Source organism: Sarcophilus harrisii, chromosome 2 (assembly GCF_902635505.1).
Source record: "Sarcophilus harrisii chromosome 2, mSarHar1.11, whole genome shotgun sequence".
Lineage (NCBI taxonomy): Eukaryota > Metazoa > Chordata > Mammalia > Dasyuromorphia > Dasyuridae > Sarcophilus > Sarcophilus harrisii.
In genome coordinates, this window is record NC_045427.1 from 71,090,782 (window position 1) to 71,114,171 (window position 23,390).

General features: G+C 34.6%; 1 protein-coding gene across 1 annotated transcript; it reads right to left on the minus strand.

Annotated features, from left to right (window-relative positions):
* Positions 1-1,251: 1,251 nt before the first annotated feature.
* On the minus strand, positions 1,252-2,187 carry LOC100920690 (olfactory receptor 1019-like). The gene has a single exon (XM_003758378.1). It carries the CDS (start codon positions 2,185-2,187, stop codon positions 1,252-1,254), a length of 936 nt encoding a protein of 311 aa, XP_003758426.1.
* Between the last annotated feature and the right edge of the window lie 21,203 nt (positions 2,188-23,390).

A 23,390-nucleotide genomic window follows, 5' to 3' on the forward strand; every position in this document is an offset into this window, starting at 1 on the left:
TGTGTGACCCTGGGCAAGTCATTTAACCCCAATTGCCTCAGGAAAAAAAAAAAACATTCCAGTGATTTCATCCAAATAGGCTCAAAAAGAAGCAGACACAACTTGAAACAACTGAAAAACAAGAACAACAAAATCAGTAGAGATTTTGTAATTAATTTTTTATGTAGGTTCTTCAAGGATAGAATCCAACCAGAAGTTTAAAAATCCAAGTAAAGGCTCTATTTGCAAGGGTTATATCTAAAATAGAGTGATCAGGGTGCTGCCCTGAGGTGACAAAACTAGAGTGCTTTGCCAGCACTTACACCCCCAAAACTGAAATTAGCACTAAGTTAAAAAGAATAATTAGTTAATCTAGGAAGCTGTCACATAGTTTTATTATTTCCCTGAGACACTCTCACCCATTCTTCAGGTAACCACAAGCCTTAGCTCCACCTCACCCCACAAAAAAGCTACCTCTGCTCATGGAAATTTATATCCCCACCCAACCCTTCACTTAAAAGCAAATTTAAGCAAATTAAAAAATAGCAGCTGTGATTTTACACCTAATTATAATAATTATTTAAGACTAATTTATACTGAAATAATTCTCAATATGCCAAATTCATTGCTGAGTTAAAATCTTTTGTGGTTTAGAGAAATGAAGGCTATTTCATTTCTTTGCTGAAAGAAAAATAGAGAGGGGATCTTGTAGATAATTCAAATAGTTCCTGAAGTAAGTGTCTGGACCTGTATACTAGAGTATTTCAGTGCCAGCACAAATTCTGAACATGGGTGAGGAGTGAAGGGACAGAACTCAAAAAGATGGTCAAACAGGAGTCTATTTATTCAAATTTTTCTCAGTCTTATAGACCTTAATACACTTACATAATTATAGCACACTGTGGATGTGCTAACTATAGGATACTCTGCATGTGGGACCACATAAACACCTTGCCATAGTGTGCAGATGTTTCCTTGTTAACTTTAGTATAACTTTCCTTTAATTGCAACACAGGTTGTCATGCCCCCTGAATTTTCAGGAAAGTTGAAATGTCCCTAGTGGTCATGGGGAACCAAATCAGACACATTAGCAGAGCTCCTTTTACTGGACCAAACAGTCTTACCGTGCACAGGATTCCCCACTTTCTACAGACAAGAGAAAAGATTGAATGAAAATAAGATGTCAATATTCTAGACACATTGAGGAAGAACAAGGAGGCTTTTTTGGACACAAGTTTTTCTTACCTGGACTCAGAAATCAGATATATGGAATTAAGCACCTTCAGATTTCCCCAAAAGTTTTCTCAGGGCAATTTTTACATCTTTATTCCTCAAACTATAGATAAGAGGGTTGAGGGTAGGTGTAAAAGCCACATAAAACATAGAAACAATCTTATTGTATTCTGGGGAGGACAGAGACTGAGGTTTCATGTAAAGAGACATTACAGTACCAAAAAATAGGGTGACAACCAGAAGGTGGGAAGAGCAAGTAGAGAAAGCTTTTCTACGTCCCTGGGCAGAGTGAATTCTGAGGACAGCAATGATGATGTGGGCATAGGAAAGGATAATGAATGTGATAGGACACAAAAGGGTAAAGATGCAGAGAACCTGCATGACTAATTCTGCATGGCTTGTGTCAGTACAAGAGAGATGCAATAAGGCAGGCATTTCACACAAGAAATGATTGATGACATTATCCTGACAGAATGAGAGCTGGAATGTGGTTACTGTGTCCACTGTGGATGCCATAAAGCCACCCAACCATGACCCAGCAGCCAGGATCCCACAAATTCTCCAGTTCATTGTGACTGAGTATCTTAAGGGGTCTCGAATAGCAACATAGCGGTCATAGGCCATCACTGAGAGGATATAGCACTCTGCAATGCCAAAGGACAGGAATGTGTAGACCTGTATGACACAGCAGGAGTAGGAAATGGATTTTCTTTCTGAAAAAAAATATACCAGCATCTGTGGAAACACACAGGATGTATAACAGACTTCTAGAATGGATAAATTAGTGAGGAAAAAGTACATAGGTGTGTGGAGGCGTGAATCCCTCAATATCAGCAGCACAATGAGCAGGTTCCCCAGCAAAATCATCAGGTAGAGCATGAGAAAGAACAAGAAGAGGTGCACCTGGAGTTCAGGCTGGCTGGAAAGACCAAGGAGGATGAACTCAGTCACTGAAGTGAGGTTGCTAATCTCCATCTTGTTTTGGGGTCTACTGAAAGAATATGGACAGTTAATGTTTACAAAGCATTTTATGTTCCAGTTCTCCTCTTTCTGGGACTGCTGGGAGATCATATAAAAAATATAAATAAGATTATATGAATATATACCTTTATGACTGCAAATCATTTTATATTTGTTATATCATATCATTCTCATTGTAATCATGTAAAGAAGACCAGATATTAATTATCATCAGTTTTTTTAATACTAAAAATATTGAAGCTCAGAACAATTAAGTGACTTTCTTTTTTAACCTTATTTAATATTATATTTTTTCCAATTAGAAGTAAAAACCATTTTAACATTTTTTTCAAATCAAGTCCTAAATTTTCTTCATCCCTCCTTTCCACCCCATTGAGAAGGCAATGTGACATACATTATACATGTGCAGTCATGCAAAACACATTTTTATGTAAGTCTTTCTATGAAAGAAAATGCAGACAAAAAACACAATAAAAATAATGAAAGTGAAGGAAAAGATCTTTGATCTACCTCCCAGTTCTATAAGTTCTTTCTCTGGAGATGGACAGCACATTTCGCTATATATCCTACAGGATTATTTTAGATTGCTGTATTGTAGAGAATAACTTATTACTCTGAATATTTATTTTTCTCCTGAAAGATTACACTGTTTTGTTGGATACATGCTTCTTGGTTATAATCCTCACTCTTTTGACTTCTGTAATATCATATTCCAACCCTCGAATCCTTTAATTTAAAAGCTGCTAGAGCTGGAGCCAACAGTGTAAAGAAATGAGGAAGTTGCCTGACCTCTCCTCAATTTCCCTCAGAAACTATGTTAAAGGCTCCAAACATATTCTAAAGTGGTAGAACTTTAAAAAAAAAAAAAAAAAGATGGAGTGAAACAATTTTCCAGCTTAAGACAGTTTATAATGACTTTGGATTCTCACTTAGGTAAAAGGGAAACAAAGCCCAGTACCGGTCAGCAGATCTTAGTCACAGCATAGATCAGCAAAGGAAACTCCTCAGTCCTGACTCAACAAGATAGAACAGGCAAATGGTGGAGACTCCAGGCCCAGTGCAGAAGGCAAATGGCCAGCCCAGTAAAATAGGCAAAACAATTGACTAGGTCAAGCTATCCTAGCATAATGAGCAAGCTTTCAAGCATCTAAGACCCTAGTGTTCAAAACTAGTGATCCCACATATAATTCTCATTAAAAAAATTATTCCTTATAGAAAAAATAAAAACTAATCATTCTATGAGATATCAAAAATCTGTCAAACAATATCAAAAGAATGAAAAAGAGAAGCAAATGTAAAATACCTCATCAGAAAAATAAATGACCTATAAAATAGATCCAGGATAGAGAATGCAAACATTATTGGACTACCTTAAACCTAGGATTGAAAAAAAAAAGAGCCTGAACAGCATCTTTCAAGAATTCATCAAGGAAAGTTTCCCTGATAACTTAGATCCAGAGGGTAAAATAGTTATAGAATTTACCAATCACCTTCTGAAAGAAATCCCAAAATGAAAATTCCAAGGAATATTGCAGCCAAATTCCAGAATTATCAGATCAAGGAGAAAAATACTGCAACCATCCAGAAAGAAAAATTCAAATATAGAGGGGACACAGTGTGTATTACACAGGATTTAGCAGCTTTTACATTAAAAGATTTGAGGGTCTGGAATATGATTTTTCACAAAGCAAAGGAGCTTGGACCACAACCAAGAATCAACTACCTAGAAAAATTGAGCTTCAGAAGAATCTTCAGAAGAAAAGATGACCATTCATTAAAATAGAATACTTTCAATCATTGTTAATGAAAAGACCAGAACTAAACAGAAAATTTTATTTTCAAATACAAGACTCAAAAGAAGCATAAAAAGGTAAACAGGAAAGAAAAACATGTTATTCAATAGGTAAACTGTTTAAAACTTTATAAGGGAAAATGATACTTATAACTCTTGAGATTGTATCTTTATTGGGGCAGTCAGAATTTGATGTGATGATATGAAGAAGAAATTAAGGGATAGAAAAAGAATTATACTGAGAAAAGAGGTAAAATAGGATAAATTAGATCACATGAAAAGGCATATGAAGAACAAAAGGCCAAGAATCAAGGGAATTAATGAAAAATGCAATGTGGCTTGACTGTATGATTTAAAACTATATTCTAAAGCAACAATAATCAAAACTATTTGGTACTAGCTAAGAAATAGGGTGGTGAATAAGTAGAATAAGTTACTTATTCTTATAAGCTACACAGGACACAGTAGTCAATGACAAGTAATCTACAGTATGATAAATCCAAAGCCTCCAGCTTCTGAGATAAAATACGCTATCTGACAAAAACTGCTGAGAAAATTGGAAAATAGTATTGCAAAAACTAGGAATTGACTCACATCCTATATACCTAAATAACTTCAAAATGAGTACGTGCTTTAGACATAAAGGCTGATAACATTAGCAAATTAGGAGACCAAAGAATAGTTTTCCTGTCATATCTATGGAGAAGGGAAGAATTTATGAACAAACAGGAGATGGAGAACATTATGAAATGCAAAATGGATAATTTTGAATATATTAAATTAAAAAGCATTTGCACATACAAAGCCAATGCAACCAAAATTAGAAAGAAAACAGAAAGTTGGAAAATATTTTTATAGCCAGTGTTTCTGAAAAAGGCCTCATTTTAAAAATAAATGGATAACTGAATCAAACTTAAAATAATTCAAGATATTCCCTAATTGATATGTAGTCAAAAGGCATGTAAATGTTGGAAAGGAAGTGGAAAAAGTTGGAACAATGCATTTGTGGAGTTGTAATCTGAACTATGCTCAAGGGCTATAAAACTATGTATATCCTTTGATCCAAAAGTGCCACTACTGGGTCTATATCCAAAAGAGATCATAAAAAATGAAAAAGAACCCACATTTGCAAAAATATAGTGACAAGAAATTTGAAGTTGAGTGAATGTCCATCAATTAGAGAATAGCTAATTGTAGTATATGAATATAATGAAATATTATTATTCTATAAGAAATAATGAGCAGGCAAATTTCAGAAAAACCTGGAAAGACATGAACTGGTGCTGAGTGAAATGAGCAGAATTAGGAGAATATTGCACTTACTAATAGCCGTACTGTGCAAAAATCAACTTTCATAGACTTCTCAGCAATACAAAAAAATACTGAAGAAAATAACTTAAAAAACAGAATGAAGAAAACTATTCTTTAAAAGCTAAAATTGGACAAAATAAAAGCTTCAGGACTTTATGAGACATCAAGAAACAATCAAACATCAAAAGAATAAAAAATAGAAGACAATGTGGAAAATGTGAAATATCTCATCAGAAAAAACAATGAACCAGGAAAATACAGGAAATTAATATTTTTTCTCTATTTTTTCCATTCAGTAGGCTTTTGTAAACCATTTTCCATTTGACCAATTCTACTTTTTAAAGAATTCTTTACAGTGATTTTTTTGTATATCTTTAGATTTGGTTAATTTTGCTTTATAAGGGATTCTTCTTTTTTTTGCTTGTGTGTGTGTGTGTGTGTGTGTGTGTGTGTGTGTGTGTGTGTGTGTGTCTCTTTTACCATTTGGCCTATTCCATTTTTAAAGCATTATTTTCTTCAGTATTTTTGTGCTTCTTTTACCAAACGGTTGACATTTTGATCATTTTCAATGATGTTGATCATTCTCTTTCTCTTCCCGATTTTCCCTCTGCCTCTCTTATTTGATTTTCAAAATCTTTTTTGAGCTCTTTCAAAGTCTGAGACTAATTAATATTTTTCATTAAGTCTTTTGATGGAGAAATTTTGAATTGTTGTTTTTTGGACATGTATTTTGATCTTTCTTGTCCTCACAATCAAATCTATGATCAGAACTTTTTCTATTATTTGCTCATTTTCCAATCCTTTTATTGATTTTAACTGTGCTAAAATGGGGCTGTGCTTCTCAAATGAAAGGGACAATGTCCCAAGCTTCAGGCTTTTTTTTTAATGCAGCTGTTTTCAAGGTAAATTCTGGGGACCTATAAGTGTAATCTCATTAATTATCCTCGGGACAATTCCAAGTTAGTATAATCTAGGAAGAGATTTGTTTACTATTTTCCTATACTGTGCATTGGTTTGTGAGCAACCACAAGTACTCTTTCAACTCAGGAAATGTGAACAATGTCTTGCTGCCCTGCAGTCATAAGCCCTGCTCTGCTAGTGCTCTTCTTTACACTGAATCTAAGACTAAGCTCTATAACTCAGATCATTGCAAGAAAGAACTGCCCCTGGTGCCAGCAAAAGGACCACTTTTGAAGCTGCTGTCCAAACGCTTTACCACCTGTGGGGTTAAGAGATCAGGAAACCATCATTGCTGGCACTGATTCTGTCACTCAAAGGTATGTTCATGGTTTGCTGGGACCCAGTTCCTGCTGGCCTTGCCTGAATTGGACTGCTCTCCTCTCTTTCCTAATTCAATAGACCTTCAAATTGAACTTCTAAATTGTCTTGGACTAGAAAATTGTTTTACTCTGTCTTTGGTTCTGATCTTCTAGAATTCATTTAAAGTCATTATTTAAAGATATATGGATAGGTTTGTAGGAGAGCTCATATAAATCCCTCCTTTTACTGCATCATTTTGACTAAGATTAATTGGTCTTAGAATTAGAAGAGTTATGAAACTCACTAACTATAAAGCTGTATAAGTTATGTGGAACCTCTCTATGCCTTAGTTTCTCATTTATAAAATAGGGGAAATAATTTACACTTTCCACCTCATGGTTATGAAGGTAATATTTTATATACCTACAAGTTCTTTTGAAATCTAGTAGAGGTTACAGAGTGGCACTGGACAGGTGAGCAAGGCTAATCACTCAGTCCTATTTGCCATCACTTAAGTATAGATGAAGCTTTTCCAGTTACTCCCTGAGCTCTTCCCTTTACCATGTGGACTAATCTTTCTAACTACTTCCTCAGCTCCTCCTGATTAGAAAGAAGAGTGATTTTCTTTTCAAATTGGGTAACAAGAAACAATTAAAATAGAAGTGCTCAAGGTCCTGCCTCTTAATACCAGCCAGCTAGTTATAATCAAAATTGCTAATCCTTTTACCTAGAAAGAGAAAAGTCTAAGTTTCTCTCTTTGCTCTGTGCTGTTGGAAAATTTAATAAATTTCTACAGTTAAAGCTTCCATTCCAAGAAAATTTTTCCTTAGGATAAAACATTGCAATTATAAACCTGTCTCTCCTCACACAGTATTTCCTTATAATCCTCTTCTCTTGCTCTTTCTTCTCTTCTCAACAACAATTGTTGTTATCATCATCATTTACCCCAGTGGTTTGTATTGCCTCCTTATGATTTCCTCTCTAAGTGTCATAAGTGCATAAGTTATTGGTCACAGCAACCCTAGGACCTGTGTGCTGGTTCACCATGCTGACTTGTTCTCTCATGATTCTTTGACTGCTCCTCACTCCCACTCCCATTCCTTTAGGTTTATCGATCACAGTATGGACTCTGTCAGCCATAAGTCAAGGGCTCAAATTGGTGGGTGATGTCTATTCTTACTATTAGGTTTCCATCTCCAGTAGTCATTTAGTCATTTGTCCTTAGCAATTATCCACAGGACTCAACATAAAAGTAAATCATTGATATACAGATATATATATATACATATATATATATAATACTCAATATAAAAATACATCATTGGTATATACATACACATATATGTATATATATATATATATGTGTATATTTATATATATGTGTATATATATATATATATATATATAATTATACCAACTTCAGGGACATATTTCTTCAATCTTTTCTTCTCCACATGGTTATAAACATTCTCAAATATTTCAAATTCTTTTTTTTTTTATTGAATTCCTTTGCCCTTTTTAACCTATTCATCTACCATCTTATTTCTTTCCTCTAACTCAGAGCCATATTTATTGGAAAAAAATAACAATCTATACCTGATGCCTTTACTTACTCTATTTCATTTTTCAACCTTTTGATAGATGGATTCTGTTCCCCCTACTAACTACTATCACAATGGTCACTAAGAAAGCTTTTCCTACCTCTTCTTTTTTCTCAGCATTCTCAGATACCTTGATGGCTTCAAAAACAAATTGAAATTCTAATCTTGACCTTCCTTCTGATTGTTCGGTAACTACTTCAGACTGCTTTAAGATTTACTCCCTGGATGCTCCCCTGGAGTTCATGGTCATGATATCCAAACCAAATTCCTTTTCTTTACAATCTGCTTCCCTTGCTGATTTCCCCATTTCTACAACTGATATCAAAATTCAACCAGTATTTTATATGAAAAATTTTCATTATCTCTATATTTTCTCAATATTCAATTGCCAAGTATTTTTAGTTCCACCACCACAATTTGCTTCACCTCCTTTCTACTACATTCTTAATGTAAAAGAAAGAAAATAAATCTTTTCAAGAAGCTGTTTTATCCCAGGCACTTAAGGGCTTTACAAATATTATTTCATTTGATCCTCACAACAATGAAGAGGTAAGAACAAGTCTTATTTCCATTTTAAAGTTGAATAAAATAAGGTAAACAAAGGTGAAGTGACTTGTCCTGGATCACACAATTAGGAAGAATCTGAAGTTGAATTTGAATTCAGATTTTTCTGATTCTATTCATTTTATTATTTACCTACCTCCTAAACCTCATTACAAACTTCCTAGACTGTTCTGATGGCCCCAAAAGTTTTTATCTAGCTTACTGTTTCTTCCTTCCATGTATATGACCTTCTAATTTCTTCCAAATTAAGCTCCTTTATGTACAGATCTAATATTTTAAATCCTCTACTCAAAGCTTCCCTTTCCATTTTAACAAGCATTTACTGAGGAATAGATTAGGTTCAAGGGATAAAACAGTCAACAAATATAGCAACCTAGTCTTTGACAAACCCAAAGATCCCAGCTTTTGGGATGAGAACTTACTGTTTGATAAAAATTGCTGGGAAAATTGGAAACTAATATGGCAGAAACTAGGCATTGATCCATACTTAACGCCGTACACCAAGATAAGGTCAAAATGGGTTCATGACCTAGGCATAGAGAATGAAATTATTAATAAATTAGAGGAACATAGGATAGTTTACCTCTCAGACCTGTGGAAGGGGAAGGTCTTTATGACCAAAGCAGAACTAGAGATCATTACTGATCACAAAATAGAAAATTTCGATTATACCAAACTGAAAAGTTTTTGTACAAACAAAACTAATGCAGACAAGATTAGAAGGGAAGCAATAAACTGGGAAAATATTTTTACAGTCAAAGGTTCTGATAAAGGCCTCATTTCCAAAATATATAGAGAATTAACTCTAATTTATAAAAAATCAAGCCATTCTCCAATTGAAAAATGGTCAAAGGATATGAACAGACAATTCTCAGATGAAGAAATTGAAACTATTTCTAGTCATATGAAAAGATGCTCCAAGTCATTATTAATCAGAGAAATGCAAATTAAGACAACTCTAAGATACCACTACACACCTGTCAGATTGGCTAAGATGACAGGAAAAAATAATGATGATTGTTGGAGGGGATGTGGGAAAACTGGGACATTGATTCATTGTTGGTGGAGTTGTGAACGAATCCAACCATTTTGGAGAGTAGTTTGGAACTATGCTCAAAAAGTTATCAAACTGTGCATACCCTTTGATCCAGCAGTGTTACTACTGGGATTATATCCCAAAGAGATTATAAAGAAGGGAAAGGGACCTGTATGTGCACGAATGTTTGTGGCAGCCCTTTTTGTAGTGGCTAGAAACTGGAAACTGAATGGATGTCCATCAGTTGGAGAATGGCTGAATAAATTGTGGTATATGAAAATTATGGAATATTACTGTTCTGTAAGAAATGACCAACAGGATGATTTCAGAAAGGCCTGGAGAGACTTACACGAACTGATGCTGAGTGAAATGAGCAGGACCAGGAGATCATTATATACTTCAACAACAATACTAGATGATGACCAGTTCTGATGGATCAGGCCATCCTCAGCAACGAGATCAACCAAATCATTTCTAATGGAGCAGTAATGAACTGAACTAGCTATACCCAGAAAAAGAACTCTGGGAGATGACTAAAAACCATTACAATGAATTCCCAATCCCTATATTTATGCACACCTGCATTTTTGATATTCCTTCACAAGCTAATTGTACAATAATTCAGAGTCTGATTCTTTTTGTACAGCAAAATAATGTTTTGGTCATGTATACTTATTGTGTATCTAAGTTATATTTTAATATATTTAACATCTACTGGTCATCCTGCCATTTAGGGGAGGGGGTGGGGGGGTAAGAGGTGAAAAATTGGAACAAGAGTTTTGGCAATTGTTAATGCTGTAAAGTTACCCATGTATATATCCTGTAAATAAAAGGCTATTAAATTAAAAAAAAAAAAAAACAAGCATTTACTGAGCCCTTGATAAGTGTAAAATACATTAGATAGGAAGAAAAAAAATCCCTCATGGAACTCCTATTTTATGGGAAAATGTAATATACACACAGGAAAGTAAATGTAAAGTATATAAAATAGAAAATTACAAATTGATGATAACATTAACAACTGAGGGTGGGGAACAAAATCAAGCAAACTTCAAGTAGGAAGTGATACCTGAATTGTTCCTAAAAGGGAGTCAAAGTTTCTAAACGATAAAAGTTGAGAAAAGGAGCATTCCAATCATTGAGAACAATTTAGGTCAAATTACAGAAGTAGGAAATGGAATAAAATGCATAGGAGAAAATTAGAATGTTGTGATATTTGAGGGAAATAAATTAGAGTTCAATTTTAAAAGATAAAAAAATTGAAAAAAGGTTTTAAATCCCAAACAAGGGAGATTTATTTTTCCTAGAGGCAATAGAGAACTACTGAAGTCTCTTGAGCAGGGAAATTCCAACGTCAGAAAATGTTAGCTGTATGGAGAGGGAATGACATGTGAGAAAGCCTTTATTAAGCACTTCTACCAAACAATAGGGACAAAAAATACAAATAAAAACAGAGCCTTTATTCGTAGAGCATATATTCTAAAGGAGAAACAATAGAAACAGAGGAGCATTTTGGTCCAGGACTATAAGACTGGTGGTGAAAAGGAACATTATAGAGTAGTTTGATAACACATTCTTTCTGGAGTGGCAGAGTAAATTTGATTATGTTTTTAGAGGTTTTGGAGAGTATCAATCAATGAAAAGACTTGAGAATAAGAAGTTAAGCAGGCCTTTATTCTGCCTGAAACTAAATCCATGCAACATTCACTAGTTGGGATCATGGGACATTAGGGCAGAAATTACAGAGAGAAAAGGTTAAAAACATGGTCCTTGGTCCAGGTATCAAGGCACTTGGCAAGAAAGCAAGAGATGAACAAGTTGGGTGAAGTTAGCTATCAGAAATATTGGGCAAATTGGAGAGGGAGTGGCTCAGAGGTGGAAAAGTTAATAAAGAGGGTTTTGCAATAGTACAGTTGAGAGGTGATTAAGTCCTCAACTAGGATGGGGGCCATGAAAATGGAGTTTGACTCTCTATTATACCTTTTGGGGTTTTCTTAACAAAGATACTGGGGTAGTTAGGAATTTCCTACTCCAATTCCCTTTATAGATGAAGATACTAAGGCAAACATTGTAAAGTAACTCATGCAAGGTCACAGAGCTAATAATGTCTGACACCAGATTTTTAACTCAGGGAGCAGAGTCTTCCTGAGTCTAGGCCTTATGTTCTATCCACTTAGCCACCTCACTGCCCCATGTAAATAGAGAAAAGGGAGTGAATGATGCAAGATATGCTGTGTAGGGAAAATTGACCAGACCTGATTGATAGATATTATCATGAGCCCACTGACAACCACCAGAAACTTGACAAAAGACATAAATAAACTAAGCACAGATTGACATGGGATCAACTCTGATGACTAAGCTTCAATTAATGAAGTGGGATCATTTCAACCAGTGAGTATACCCTGAGCTCTATAAAGCATAAAATCATGGCAGCAACCTCTGACACTAACTACTCTGACTTGACAGAACCACAATTGTATTTATTATGTATATATTGCAATTATTCCACTAGATTTTATGATTTGTGTGACTAGCATAGTGCTTAGGTATTTTATAAATGAAGCAGAAAATCATACCTTAAATTTTTTGATTCCAAGGCAAATTTTTTCAGCCATTCTAATGGATCACTCCTAGTAATGCTGATTCCACTCTTAGCCCAAGCTTAGGATCTGCTTACATACCAACTCTCTGTATGCCACTCAGTGTATAGAATGATAGAACTGCAGGTAAGAAAACATGAGTTTAAATTCTGTTTCAGTAACTTACTAGCTATGGGATCCTTTACAATTAAGATAATCCCTTTCTGCTATCTGTAAAAATGGAGATAATAGCACTTGCTTTCCAGGGTTGTGAAGATAGAGATAATATTTGTGAAGTTATTTATAAACCTTAAAGCACCACACAAATGGAAATTATTATTATGATAATGTGAATAATCTTTGTGAAGATTATAGTGAATTCAAAAATAACTAATAGCATAGCAATTTTATTTTGGAATGGAGAGGAAGTCTCTAAACAATATGCACTTGCTTTCACATAGAGATTGCCTCCTTAGATCACCAAAACTTATTCTTCCCAAAAGTTAACTTTTTCATACAACTGCTGAAGATCTAGGCTTCTAGACACTCCACTTTTTGTCTTTGGTATATATAGCTATATTTTGTAATAACTACAATTTTTGAAATATATTGCAGTTATAAATGATGTGACTCTAACATGGAGTCCTAAAGCTCACAAACATATAAGCAATAAGAGACAGCCTGTATTTTTTTAACTGCCTTGACTCATTCTAGTGATTTCTCCAATGTATAAAAACCTCAGTTCCTAATTAGAAACATGTACTAATATTCACTTCTGAAATCTGATTATGAACTTGGACTATCACCTAATTTCTGGTCCCAGTTAGAAAACTCCTCCACCTAAGTATAGTACTGAGAGGCAACATTGGAGAATTTCCCTGCAATTTCTGAGTCAGATGTTAAAAGCCCTTCCAATATCTGGTGCCATTACCCAACTCAACAAAGTTCATCTTTAAGATATAAGACCTTTCCAATCACAGATGATTCTGAAGATACATGCCCATTAAGGCCTTATTACTGTGTACTTCTTTCATATGAATAATCCTGGCCTGGTGTGGATGAATCTTTTTCTGTGATGTCCTAAAATGTATGTATGAATGTTGCTTTCTTTTTTGCCTTCTTGAAGCACCACAGTAATAGAGTTCATGCTTTTTCAAGCTCCCTGTGAACCAATTTTCTGTAAATTCTTCACCCTTGGTCCTTGCTCTAACCTGAATCAAGAAGTCAAATAGGACACTCTTTCTAAAAAACCCTTTCTCACTTCCTTGGATCCCTATACCATAACTACATGCCTCTTGCTCTATATGTTAACTTCCCACCTCCAAGGATTTGTTTGTACCAAAACAATGTATAACATTAGAAATGAAATTACATACTATCACCTCTTAATAAACTCAGGGGCTATTATATTGCCATGTATTTCTACTGTGCATGGCTATCTCTCCTTTTTCTAGTATTCTAAGACTTTATCAAGCTTCCATTTTAGAAAAAAAAAATTTGGGATCCCGCAGCTTATCTGAAAGATGAATGAATGGGTCAGCATATGAAATATGTGTTTTCAAAAAAAGTTCTCATTCTGCTGAAGTAAAGATAGTTATATAATTTATCTCTGAGGATATGACTAATAATGCTGATTTAAAGAGAATTATACTTGAATAAATGACCTATAATTTCCTTCTCAACTTTGAGGTTTATTACTATTTGCATAGCATATTCTCTATTCAGAGATTGGAGGACTTTGGGTTCTTAGAAGCAATAGGAAAAAAGGGAAGCCAATCAATCAAGAAACAGAACAGTTTGAGAATGATAATATATAAGATGTGGAGAAATTGTGAATCATAAGAAGAAAATGTTTGGAAAATTAGGGAATTAACCTTTTCTTGTGCTGATAGGGATTGAAATAAGATGGGTCTAGACAAACAGATTATTTGGCCATAGGAATAACTTGGACTAGATATCCTACACATAAAAACTCAGAACTGAGGGATCTCTAAGGCACTTATGTCTAAATTGATCAAAACTGGAATTTTCTAATGTGATAATATTACACAAAAGATCCTATGTTGAGAATATGCTGCTTTCAGTATTATATTATAAAAAGAGGCATAGGAGAAAAGGGGGGAGGACAGTTTCTGTTCTCAAGGTTATGGTAATCAAAGGAATTCTGAATACTTACCTAGAGACGGAGCATAGCAAGTCAGCAGGGCAATTTTAATCATCTACAGAAGAGATCATTGTTCAAATGCAGGCTGGTCAAGGAGGTCTCTTCCAAATCTGAGATTTTGTGATTCTGTAATGTCTGAGAATAGCACTTCCATCACTCTCAAGAAGGAGATGCCCAGGAATCCCTTCTAAGTAACTAAAATCTACATAGTGAGTTTTATGACACTGAACACATTCTTACTGCAGTCTCAGGAAAGCCTGCTTGACACACATTAAGGTTCTCTGAAAAATCCATGTAATTAATATTCACTAAGAATCAGAATGAAGTAATGGAATTCAACAAAACATTTATGCCATCCAACTTTGTGTACCACAATCCCATTCTTACATAAGTGAGTCAGATTTCAATGTAACTTTTTTTAAAGGATCAATTTCAATCGAGGAAAGGTCTTTAAGGATGCTCTTGTCTTGTTCAACATGATTTTCAGTGATTTGGGTGAAAAAATACTTGTAAAAATGGCAGTTGGCATGGAATAAGGAAAGATAATTAATATATTGGATGAGAAAATCAGTATCCAAAAGGATCTCTACAGGCAAAAGAAAAAAAGCTGAATGAAATTACTTAGATAGATAGAAAATGTATAATAATAACTGTATTAGCACTGTGCTGAGTGCTAGTGTTAATGATATAAATATAAACAGGTAAAACTATCTCTGACCCAAAGAACCCTTTATACTAATATGGAAAGACAACACATAAAGGGAAACTGGGGATGAGAGATTAAGAATGATGGCCCGAGTAGAGGCAGCATGATAAGGAAATGGTCAGGAAATAGTCTATGGAGACGAAGTTTGGGGGAAAATAAGGCAGCAAATACAGCTCACTCACAGTTTTTTGCTCATCATTTCATAATGAAAGTATAAATTATCACCTTATCAGATTATTGTTAACAATAAGAACAGGGTGACTAAGCAGAAGAATTGAAGATTGTTCAGTAGAAGAGATGAAGATAATTTTAATGTAAGTAGAACAGGGATAAATCTATGGGAACAAATATAAAGTCTAACTGTTTCGTTCAAAAAATCAATTGCAAATGTATAAAATCAATAAGACATGACTTAACAACAAGATTATATAAAAAAGACTTGAAGATTCTGATGAAGTCAGTTCTATTTTAGTCAATGCCATGCCCTCTGGCTGAGCAAAAGGGTTTACAGAATGAGAGAGGGATATGACCCCTCCTAGAATTATATGATCAGCTCTGGGCAACACATTTTAAGAGGTACATTTCATTGACAAAATGAAACATGTTTCCATACAGGGAAATCGGTAAGATAAAGTTTCTTAAATTATGTTCTATAAGTAAAAGGAAAGGAATTCTTATATATTTTTCTTGTACATTAATTGAATTTTCCAATTTTTTTTTTAAATTCTTGAAGGACATTCTTATGGAAGTGGAAGCAACCTTATTCTATGTGGTTTAAGAGAGCAAGAGTTTTCCAAGAAATAAAAGTTGGAGGTAGACCTTTTTTGGCTAAATCTTAATAACTTCCTAATAATCTTACAGATTACCTCTTGGATAAAGGACCTCCATATCACTAGAGATGTTTAGCCAGAAACTAAAAAACTACCCTACGCAGTGTAGTGAATGAAATTCTGAATGAGTTAGGAAATAAGAGGAGATGAAATTCCTTTCAGTCCTAAGATTATCTGAAAATAGTGAAAGCATTCAAAATCTATAATTTAGGAAATGGTAGTTAGAATTTTTGTTCTCTATATACAACTTTTTTTCCTCGCCAAAGCATTATAGATAGGATTCCATTCAGAAAGAAAAATATGATTTGCATTTTAGTAACATATTATGTGAGTACTTTTTAATTTCATACACACACACACACACACACACACGTGTCTGTACTTCCATGTGTGGGAAGATGAATAGAAGAATAAGGGGTGATCTTTACTGCAAAGTGCTATATCAGTATGTCCCTACTCCCACAACTAAAGATTAATACATCCTTACCTCTCATTTCTGAATGTGATGCAACAATAATGTCTATATTGCTACCTTCCTTTGTCTTGAATAGAGAGCTATGATTCAGCCCATTGCCAAACTGTGGGACAGAAAAAGAAGAGGAAATTCATCCCCTACTCAGCTGGATCTCATCTTTACTGCTTAACAATCTAGCAATTGGACCTGCACAGAGGGGAGAACACATTGTAAAAACAGAAAAGAGGTTGAAACAACCTTTATCCGGAAAGACCAGGGCATCTGAAAATTCAGGGACCAATGTTTTAGCAGTTTCAGTCTTCAGATTCACTATCCCATGTGGGACTGCAGGTTTGTTTGTTTGTTTGTTTTTTGAAGAAACAGGGATCACCAAATTGGGCAAAATAAACTATTTGTAGAGACCTCCTTAATCCCCAAAGTATCCTTGGGAAGAGCTATTAATGGATATGGGCTGATTAGTCATACTGATATATTATTCCCCAATCATGTCATTTCTTTCTCATGGGTAGGTCAAAATCACATCTTCTCCTGAGTGCTGGAACCTAGGTAGGGATAAACTCCTCAGTCACATGAAGTCACTTGGGAGTAAGATTAATTCCAGGAACCTTGAGAACTACCACATCATTTGCTATTTATATGACACTTAGGACATTCCAGAATTCAGTCCCTAATGTAAGGGTTCTTAATCAGGGTTGACAAATCCCCAACAGATGTGTAATCAGATTTCTAGGAGATCTAAGTATTTTGAGGGAAAAATAGTTCTTATTTTCCCTAACCTCTGATTTCCTTTGTAATTCTATGTATTTTATTTTATGTCTTTATGGATATTCTGAGAAGGGTCACTGACTTCCTCAGACTGCCAAACAAAACAGGTTAAGAACTATAGTTTCAATTTATTATCTGACTCTTAACAAACTTGTATGACTGACAGAGTATCTTTTGTTATTTATATGACAAGATGGGGAATAACTCCACAGATGGGATAATAACTTTTCCATATCACATAACTAGTTAGCCAACTAGACATGTATTCCATGCTTCCTGAATCCCAGAAGTAAGCTATGATCATTCTACCACACTTTCCCTCTTAGATTAATCTGAAAAACTGGACTTTCTAACTGGTTCCTCCAGTGAAATGCCCTTATTGTACCTCACACAACTATTTATATTTTGTTACAGCTTCCCCACCCCAATTCTTTTTTTAATATACTTTGAGTTGCTTTTATTTTCTTATACTATTAGTCTATATGATAAACCCAAAAGTAAAATCTATTTTAAAGTGAACATAATCTTATTAAAATTATATATGTAAATATACAAAATTATATATACATATATATTTAAATTACATATATATGTATATGTTTATATACAGATATATATATGATGTGTGTCCATACATATAAGCATGTATGCATATGCATTTGTTTATTTATAGAATATGTATAAACTTAAATAGCTTTTGATGCTTCCTAGAAAACATTTCTTACTAGCTGAAGGCATGACGCATTAAACTCACACTTATATAATCCTTTACCTATCACAAATTACTCTCTTCCCAATGATATACTGAGATAGGTAGTTTAAGTAATATAACATCCATTTGATAAATAAATAAGAATTCATTATAGGGATAAGAGAAAGAGTTGGATAAAATATACCATCCCTTCTACTAATCTCTTTTTCTTTATTAATTAAAACTTTTTATTTACAAAACATATGCATGAGTAATTTTTCAACATTAAGCCTTCTGTTCCAAATGTCCCCCTCCTTCCCCGTAGCCCCTCCCCAAGGTGGCAGATAGTCCAATACATTAAATACGTTAAAATATATGTTAAATCCAATATATGTATACATATTAATATCGTTATCTTGCTGCACAAGAAAAATCAGATTAAGAAGGAAGAAAAAAACTGCAAAAGAAAACAAAATGCAAGGAAACAATAACAGAGAGAGTAAGAATGCTATGTTGTGGTCCACACTCAGTTCCTATGACCCTCTCTCTGGGTGTAGGTGGCTCTCTTCATCATGGAGCAAGTGGAACTAGTTGAATCATCTCATTGTTGAAGAGAGCCACATCCATCAGAATTGATGTCATATAGACTTATTGTTGCCATGTATAATGATCTACTGGTTCTGCTCATTTCACTTAGCATCAGTTCATGTAAGTCTCTCCAGGTCTCTCTGAAATCATCCTGCTGGTCGTTTCTTTCAGAACAAAAATATTCCATAACACTCATATACCACAATTTACTCAGCCATTCTCCAATTGATGGGCAAACATTCAGTTTCCAGCCACTACAAAAAGGGCTGCCACAAACATTTTTGCACATGTGGGTCCCTTTCCCTCCTTTAAGATCTCTTTGGGATATATGCCCAGTAGTAACACTGCTGGATTAAAGGCTATGTACAGTTTGATAATTTTTTGAGCATAGTTTCAAATTGCTCTTCAGAATGGCTGGATCTGGTCACAGTTCTACCAACAATATATTAGTGTCCCATATATCCCACATCCCCTCCAACATTCATCCGTGTCTTTTCCTGTCATCTTAGCCAATTTGACAGGTATGTAGTGGTATTTCAGAGTTGATTTAATTTGCATTTCTCTGATCAATAGTGATTTGGAGCACCTTTTCATGTGACTACAAATTTAAAATTGTTCATATCCTTTGATCATTTATCAATTGGAGAATGACTTGAACTATTATAAATTTGTGTTAATTCTCTATATATTTTAGAAATGAGGCTTTTATCAGAACCTTTGGATTTAAAATATTTCCCAGTTTCCCTTTTAATCTTGCCTGCATTAGTTTTGTTTGTACAAAAACTTTCTAACTTAATATAATCAAAATTATCTATTTTGTGATCAATAATGATCTCTATTTCTTCTTTGGTCACAAATTCCTTACTCCACAGATCTGAGAGGTAAACTATCCTGTGTTCTTCTAATTTGTTTATAATATCATTCTTTATGTCTAGATCATTAATCCATTTTGACCTTATCTTGGTATATGTTGTTAGGTGTGGGTCAATACCTCTTTCTGTCATACTAGTTTCAAATTTTCCCAGCAGTTTTTGTCAAATAGTAAATTCTTATCCCAAAATCTGGGGATTTTGGATTTGTCAAATACTAGATTGCCATAGTCATTGACTATTTTTGTTCTGTGAATCTAACCTATTTCACTGATCAACTGCTCTATTTCTTAGCCAGTACCAAATCCCATCCCAATTCTTGATTCAAAGGTTGTTCCTAATGAATATTAAATAATAATCTGAGAGTTTGTTCTAGGATTGTAGATATGCCAAAGGCTTGGATATTAATGACTCTTCCTCAAGATAACATGATATTCCTCATGAAAGAAGGAGAAGACAAAAGTGTTATAGAAACCAACCAAGAAATCCTTGTAAAAGGTTATTTGGGATGAAGTGAGATTTTGGACAGAAGGGGTAACCTTCTGTTGGAGGTATAAACAATACCAGAAAAATACAAAATAATAGTATAAGGAGTATTTAGAAGCCTCAGTAGAACTTGTTTATATTTATAACTGCACCTTTTTCTTTGAGTACCCCGCTTTGGGTAAGTGCTCTTTCACAGAGAAGGCAATTAAAAAGATTACTTATTTGAACTGGGAAGATTCCTAAGACTCAGAAAGGGTTAGTGATTGCTATGTTATCATCAGAGAGTGAGAGCACAGAATAATTTCCATCACTACAAAACTAATGAGGCCCCATGGAAGTTCTACTTCCTCTATCCAGAGGTTTTCTGTTTGAGCAGAAAATTATCACCCAGGGGCATCTTTTGGCAATCCAATTAAATTAAGTCAGAGGGAGAATGTTTGGTTTCTCCTGAGTGATTGTAACTGGGAACTGAGCCCACCAACCTTTTATATTAATGTGTCCCAGAATGGCCAGAGACAAAGTGCTCCCCAAAACAGAAGTGGGACATCTCATTACCATTAGTTTAAATAAATTCATAGAGCTCCATGACATTACATGTGATCTTCAAGTTATGATCACATGTTTTTAGGGTAGATAGGACTCTGATATAGGGAATAGAGTGCTGGTCCTCAGAAGAAGAGTTTAAATCCAGCCTTGAGTAGTTACTAGCTATGTAATCCTGGGCAAATCATTTAATTTCCATCTTCCTCAGTTTCCTCATTTGTAAAGAAGGTATAACAATAGCATCAACTTCCCATGTTTTTTGTAAAGACCCAATGAGTTGACATATGTAAAGCACTTTGCAAAATTTAAAACCCCACATAAAAGCCAACTATTATAATTATTAGGATCTGCCATCAGGTGACATGCTTTCCGAAGCTTCTTTACTTCATGCTTTATAGTTGTGCTTTTTGGCCTTCATGACTTGATAATGGTCAAAATCTGTCACCTTGGCTTTTCTTTCCCTAACTTCAATCTCTTTGGTTCATCTTGGAGCTGGTAATTTTGAACTGATGTTTTCTTTCACCCAAGCAGTCTGGACATACATCTGACAAGTATCATATGGGACTTGCAAACAAAATCTGAGTTGCATATGTTCAAACACTATAGTTTAAGTTCTCACCCCACTGCACAGGTCATCAAACAAAGTTCTGTTTTGATTAATAACATCACCTAGTTTGCTTCTCTGTGATACAAATGAAATGGAGGCCCCCTCAGTCAATTTCTACATACAGCTTGAATCTCATATTAGTGATGATGAGCAAAAAAGAAAGGAATAAGAGACACAACTTTACACAACACCATCAATTATATCCACTTACTCTTTAATTGAATGGGTGTAACATATGAAGTAATTTATTAGTTTCTTTTGCATGCCTTTCCATTTCCAATTTGTCCATTAACCTATGTATTTACATAAATACCTTCCCATATAGTCATAGTAAAATAGTATACTGTACTATGAGATACTTAGAATCTGAGTTTGAATGGATCTTAAAGATTACCTCACCTGAGAATCTTATCCTTTCTTTGTCTTGTGAGACCCTTTGGCAGTCTGGTGACTCCATTCTCAGAATAATGTATGTAAATGCATAATATAAAATACATAAGATGAAAACCAATTATGTCAAAATATAGTTATCAACATGTTAAAAAATAGTTCATCAATCCCAATTCCTGAGTCTAATCTATGCCTGTAGTTCAATATCCAGTACAATATTTCTAACAACCTCTTTTCTCACTTAACCCAGCAACTACCCTACTTTAAGCCCTCATTATGTCTTGCTTGGACTGTTGCAATTACCTCCTCAATGATCTTTCTAGCTCATACCTATCCTATCCTATACATACAACTGCTGAACAATATTCCTAAAGTATAGTTCTGACCATGTCTTTCCTCATTCTATAAACTTTTATAGTTCTCAATTACTCTTACAACCAAGTAATTTAATTTAAAGACCCTTGGCCCTTTCCTCTTGACAATTTAAAGACCTTTACAGTCTAGCTCCTCCCTATCCTCTCCAGCTTAATTTCATTATACTTCCATCAAGCCAAACTCACCGTGTGAAAAACACTCAATCTCCCACATCCATCCCTTTGTGCAGGCTCTCCTCCAAGCCTGGAAAATGCCCCTGTCTCATCTCTGCCTATAAGAATCTGTGATTTCCTTCAAAGCTCAGCTCAAGTAATACTCTTACATAATGCTTTTTCTGGTCTTCCAGTTTCCAATGCCCTCCCTTCAAATTATTTTGAATTTATTGTGCACATTTTAATCTACTTACAGTGTCTGATACCTAGGTAGTGTTCAATAAATGATTATTTGTTGATTAATTCAAGAGGTCTCTGCCTGAAGATTTCTTGTGATAAGGGATTCAGTCCTCTTGAGACAGCTCATTTTACTTTGAGGCACCTCCATTTTCTTAGAAGCTTCACTTTATATCACAATCCAATAATTCTCTCTGTAACACTTAAGTCTTGCTCCTGATTGTGATTCCTTGTACAACATAGAACAAGTCTTATGTATTCAATGAAATTGTACCAAGCCCTTCCTTCACTTAGTTTTTAAAAATTCTATATAAAAAATTCCATGCAAATCTATAATAAATGTGTATATGTATGTGAATGTATATAAATGTATAAAAAGAGACCATGGTTTCTGGTCCCCTTGACAACCTCATTACTTTTTTGTGATGGATTATGGTTTGCAGATGTCTTTCCAAAGATGTGGCACTTTGAACTAAGCATAATACTTCCAATGTATTGTGACCAGGGACAATCACATCTGGACAACCATAAATCTTGATAAATCAACCATAAATCATGCCTTTCTCAAAGTAAATGTAAAATCACATTATCACTTCATATTGAGTCTGCCATTCACCAGAATCCTCAGTACTATTTGCTATTCATGCTCTTCCTCTCTTCTTGTAATTTATATTTTGAACTTAAGGGGAAGACTTTACATTTATCTCTATTTTGTTTGCTTTTATTAGACACAGCTCATTTCTCTAACCTTCCAGGAAACAAATGTTTAGTTTATCAAGGGAACATGAGTGATCTGGAGAAAGTAATTCTCTCCTGCAATTGCTCAAAGTTTCAAGACCAGGAAAGATGGAGAGTAGGCAAAGTTTTTAAATATAGACTTAAGCTTCTGGGCAGTAGCTTGAAGTTCAGTTAGTATTAATTTCTTGTTACTCCCTATACTTTGGCTCTCTGAACTTAGAGAAATCTTCTTTGATTGGTATTTGTTGAATTACTCACCCCAGATCTTCTAACTTCCTCGCACATCCACTATAATAACCCATCCAGCATGGTTTTTGGATTCATTGTTCTCCATTCCTCTTTCTAACTTGTCCCCCTTGCCAGTCTACAAATTATATTTCCTATCTCTGATGTCTTTAATTACTAGGACAGCCAGACCTTGCCTTTGGAAGACAG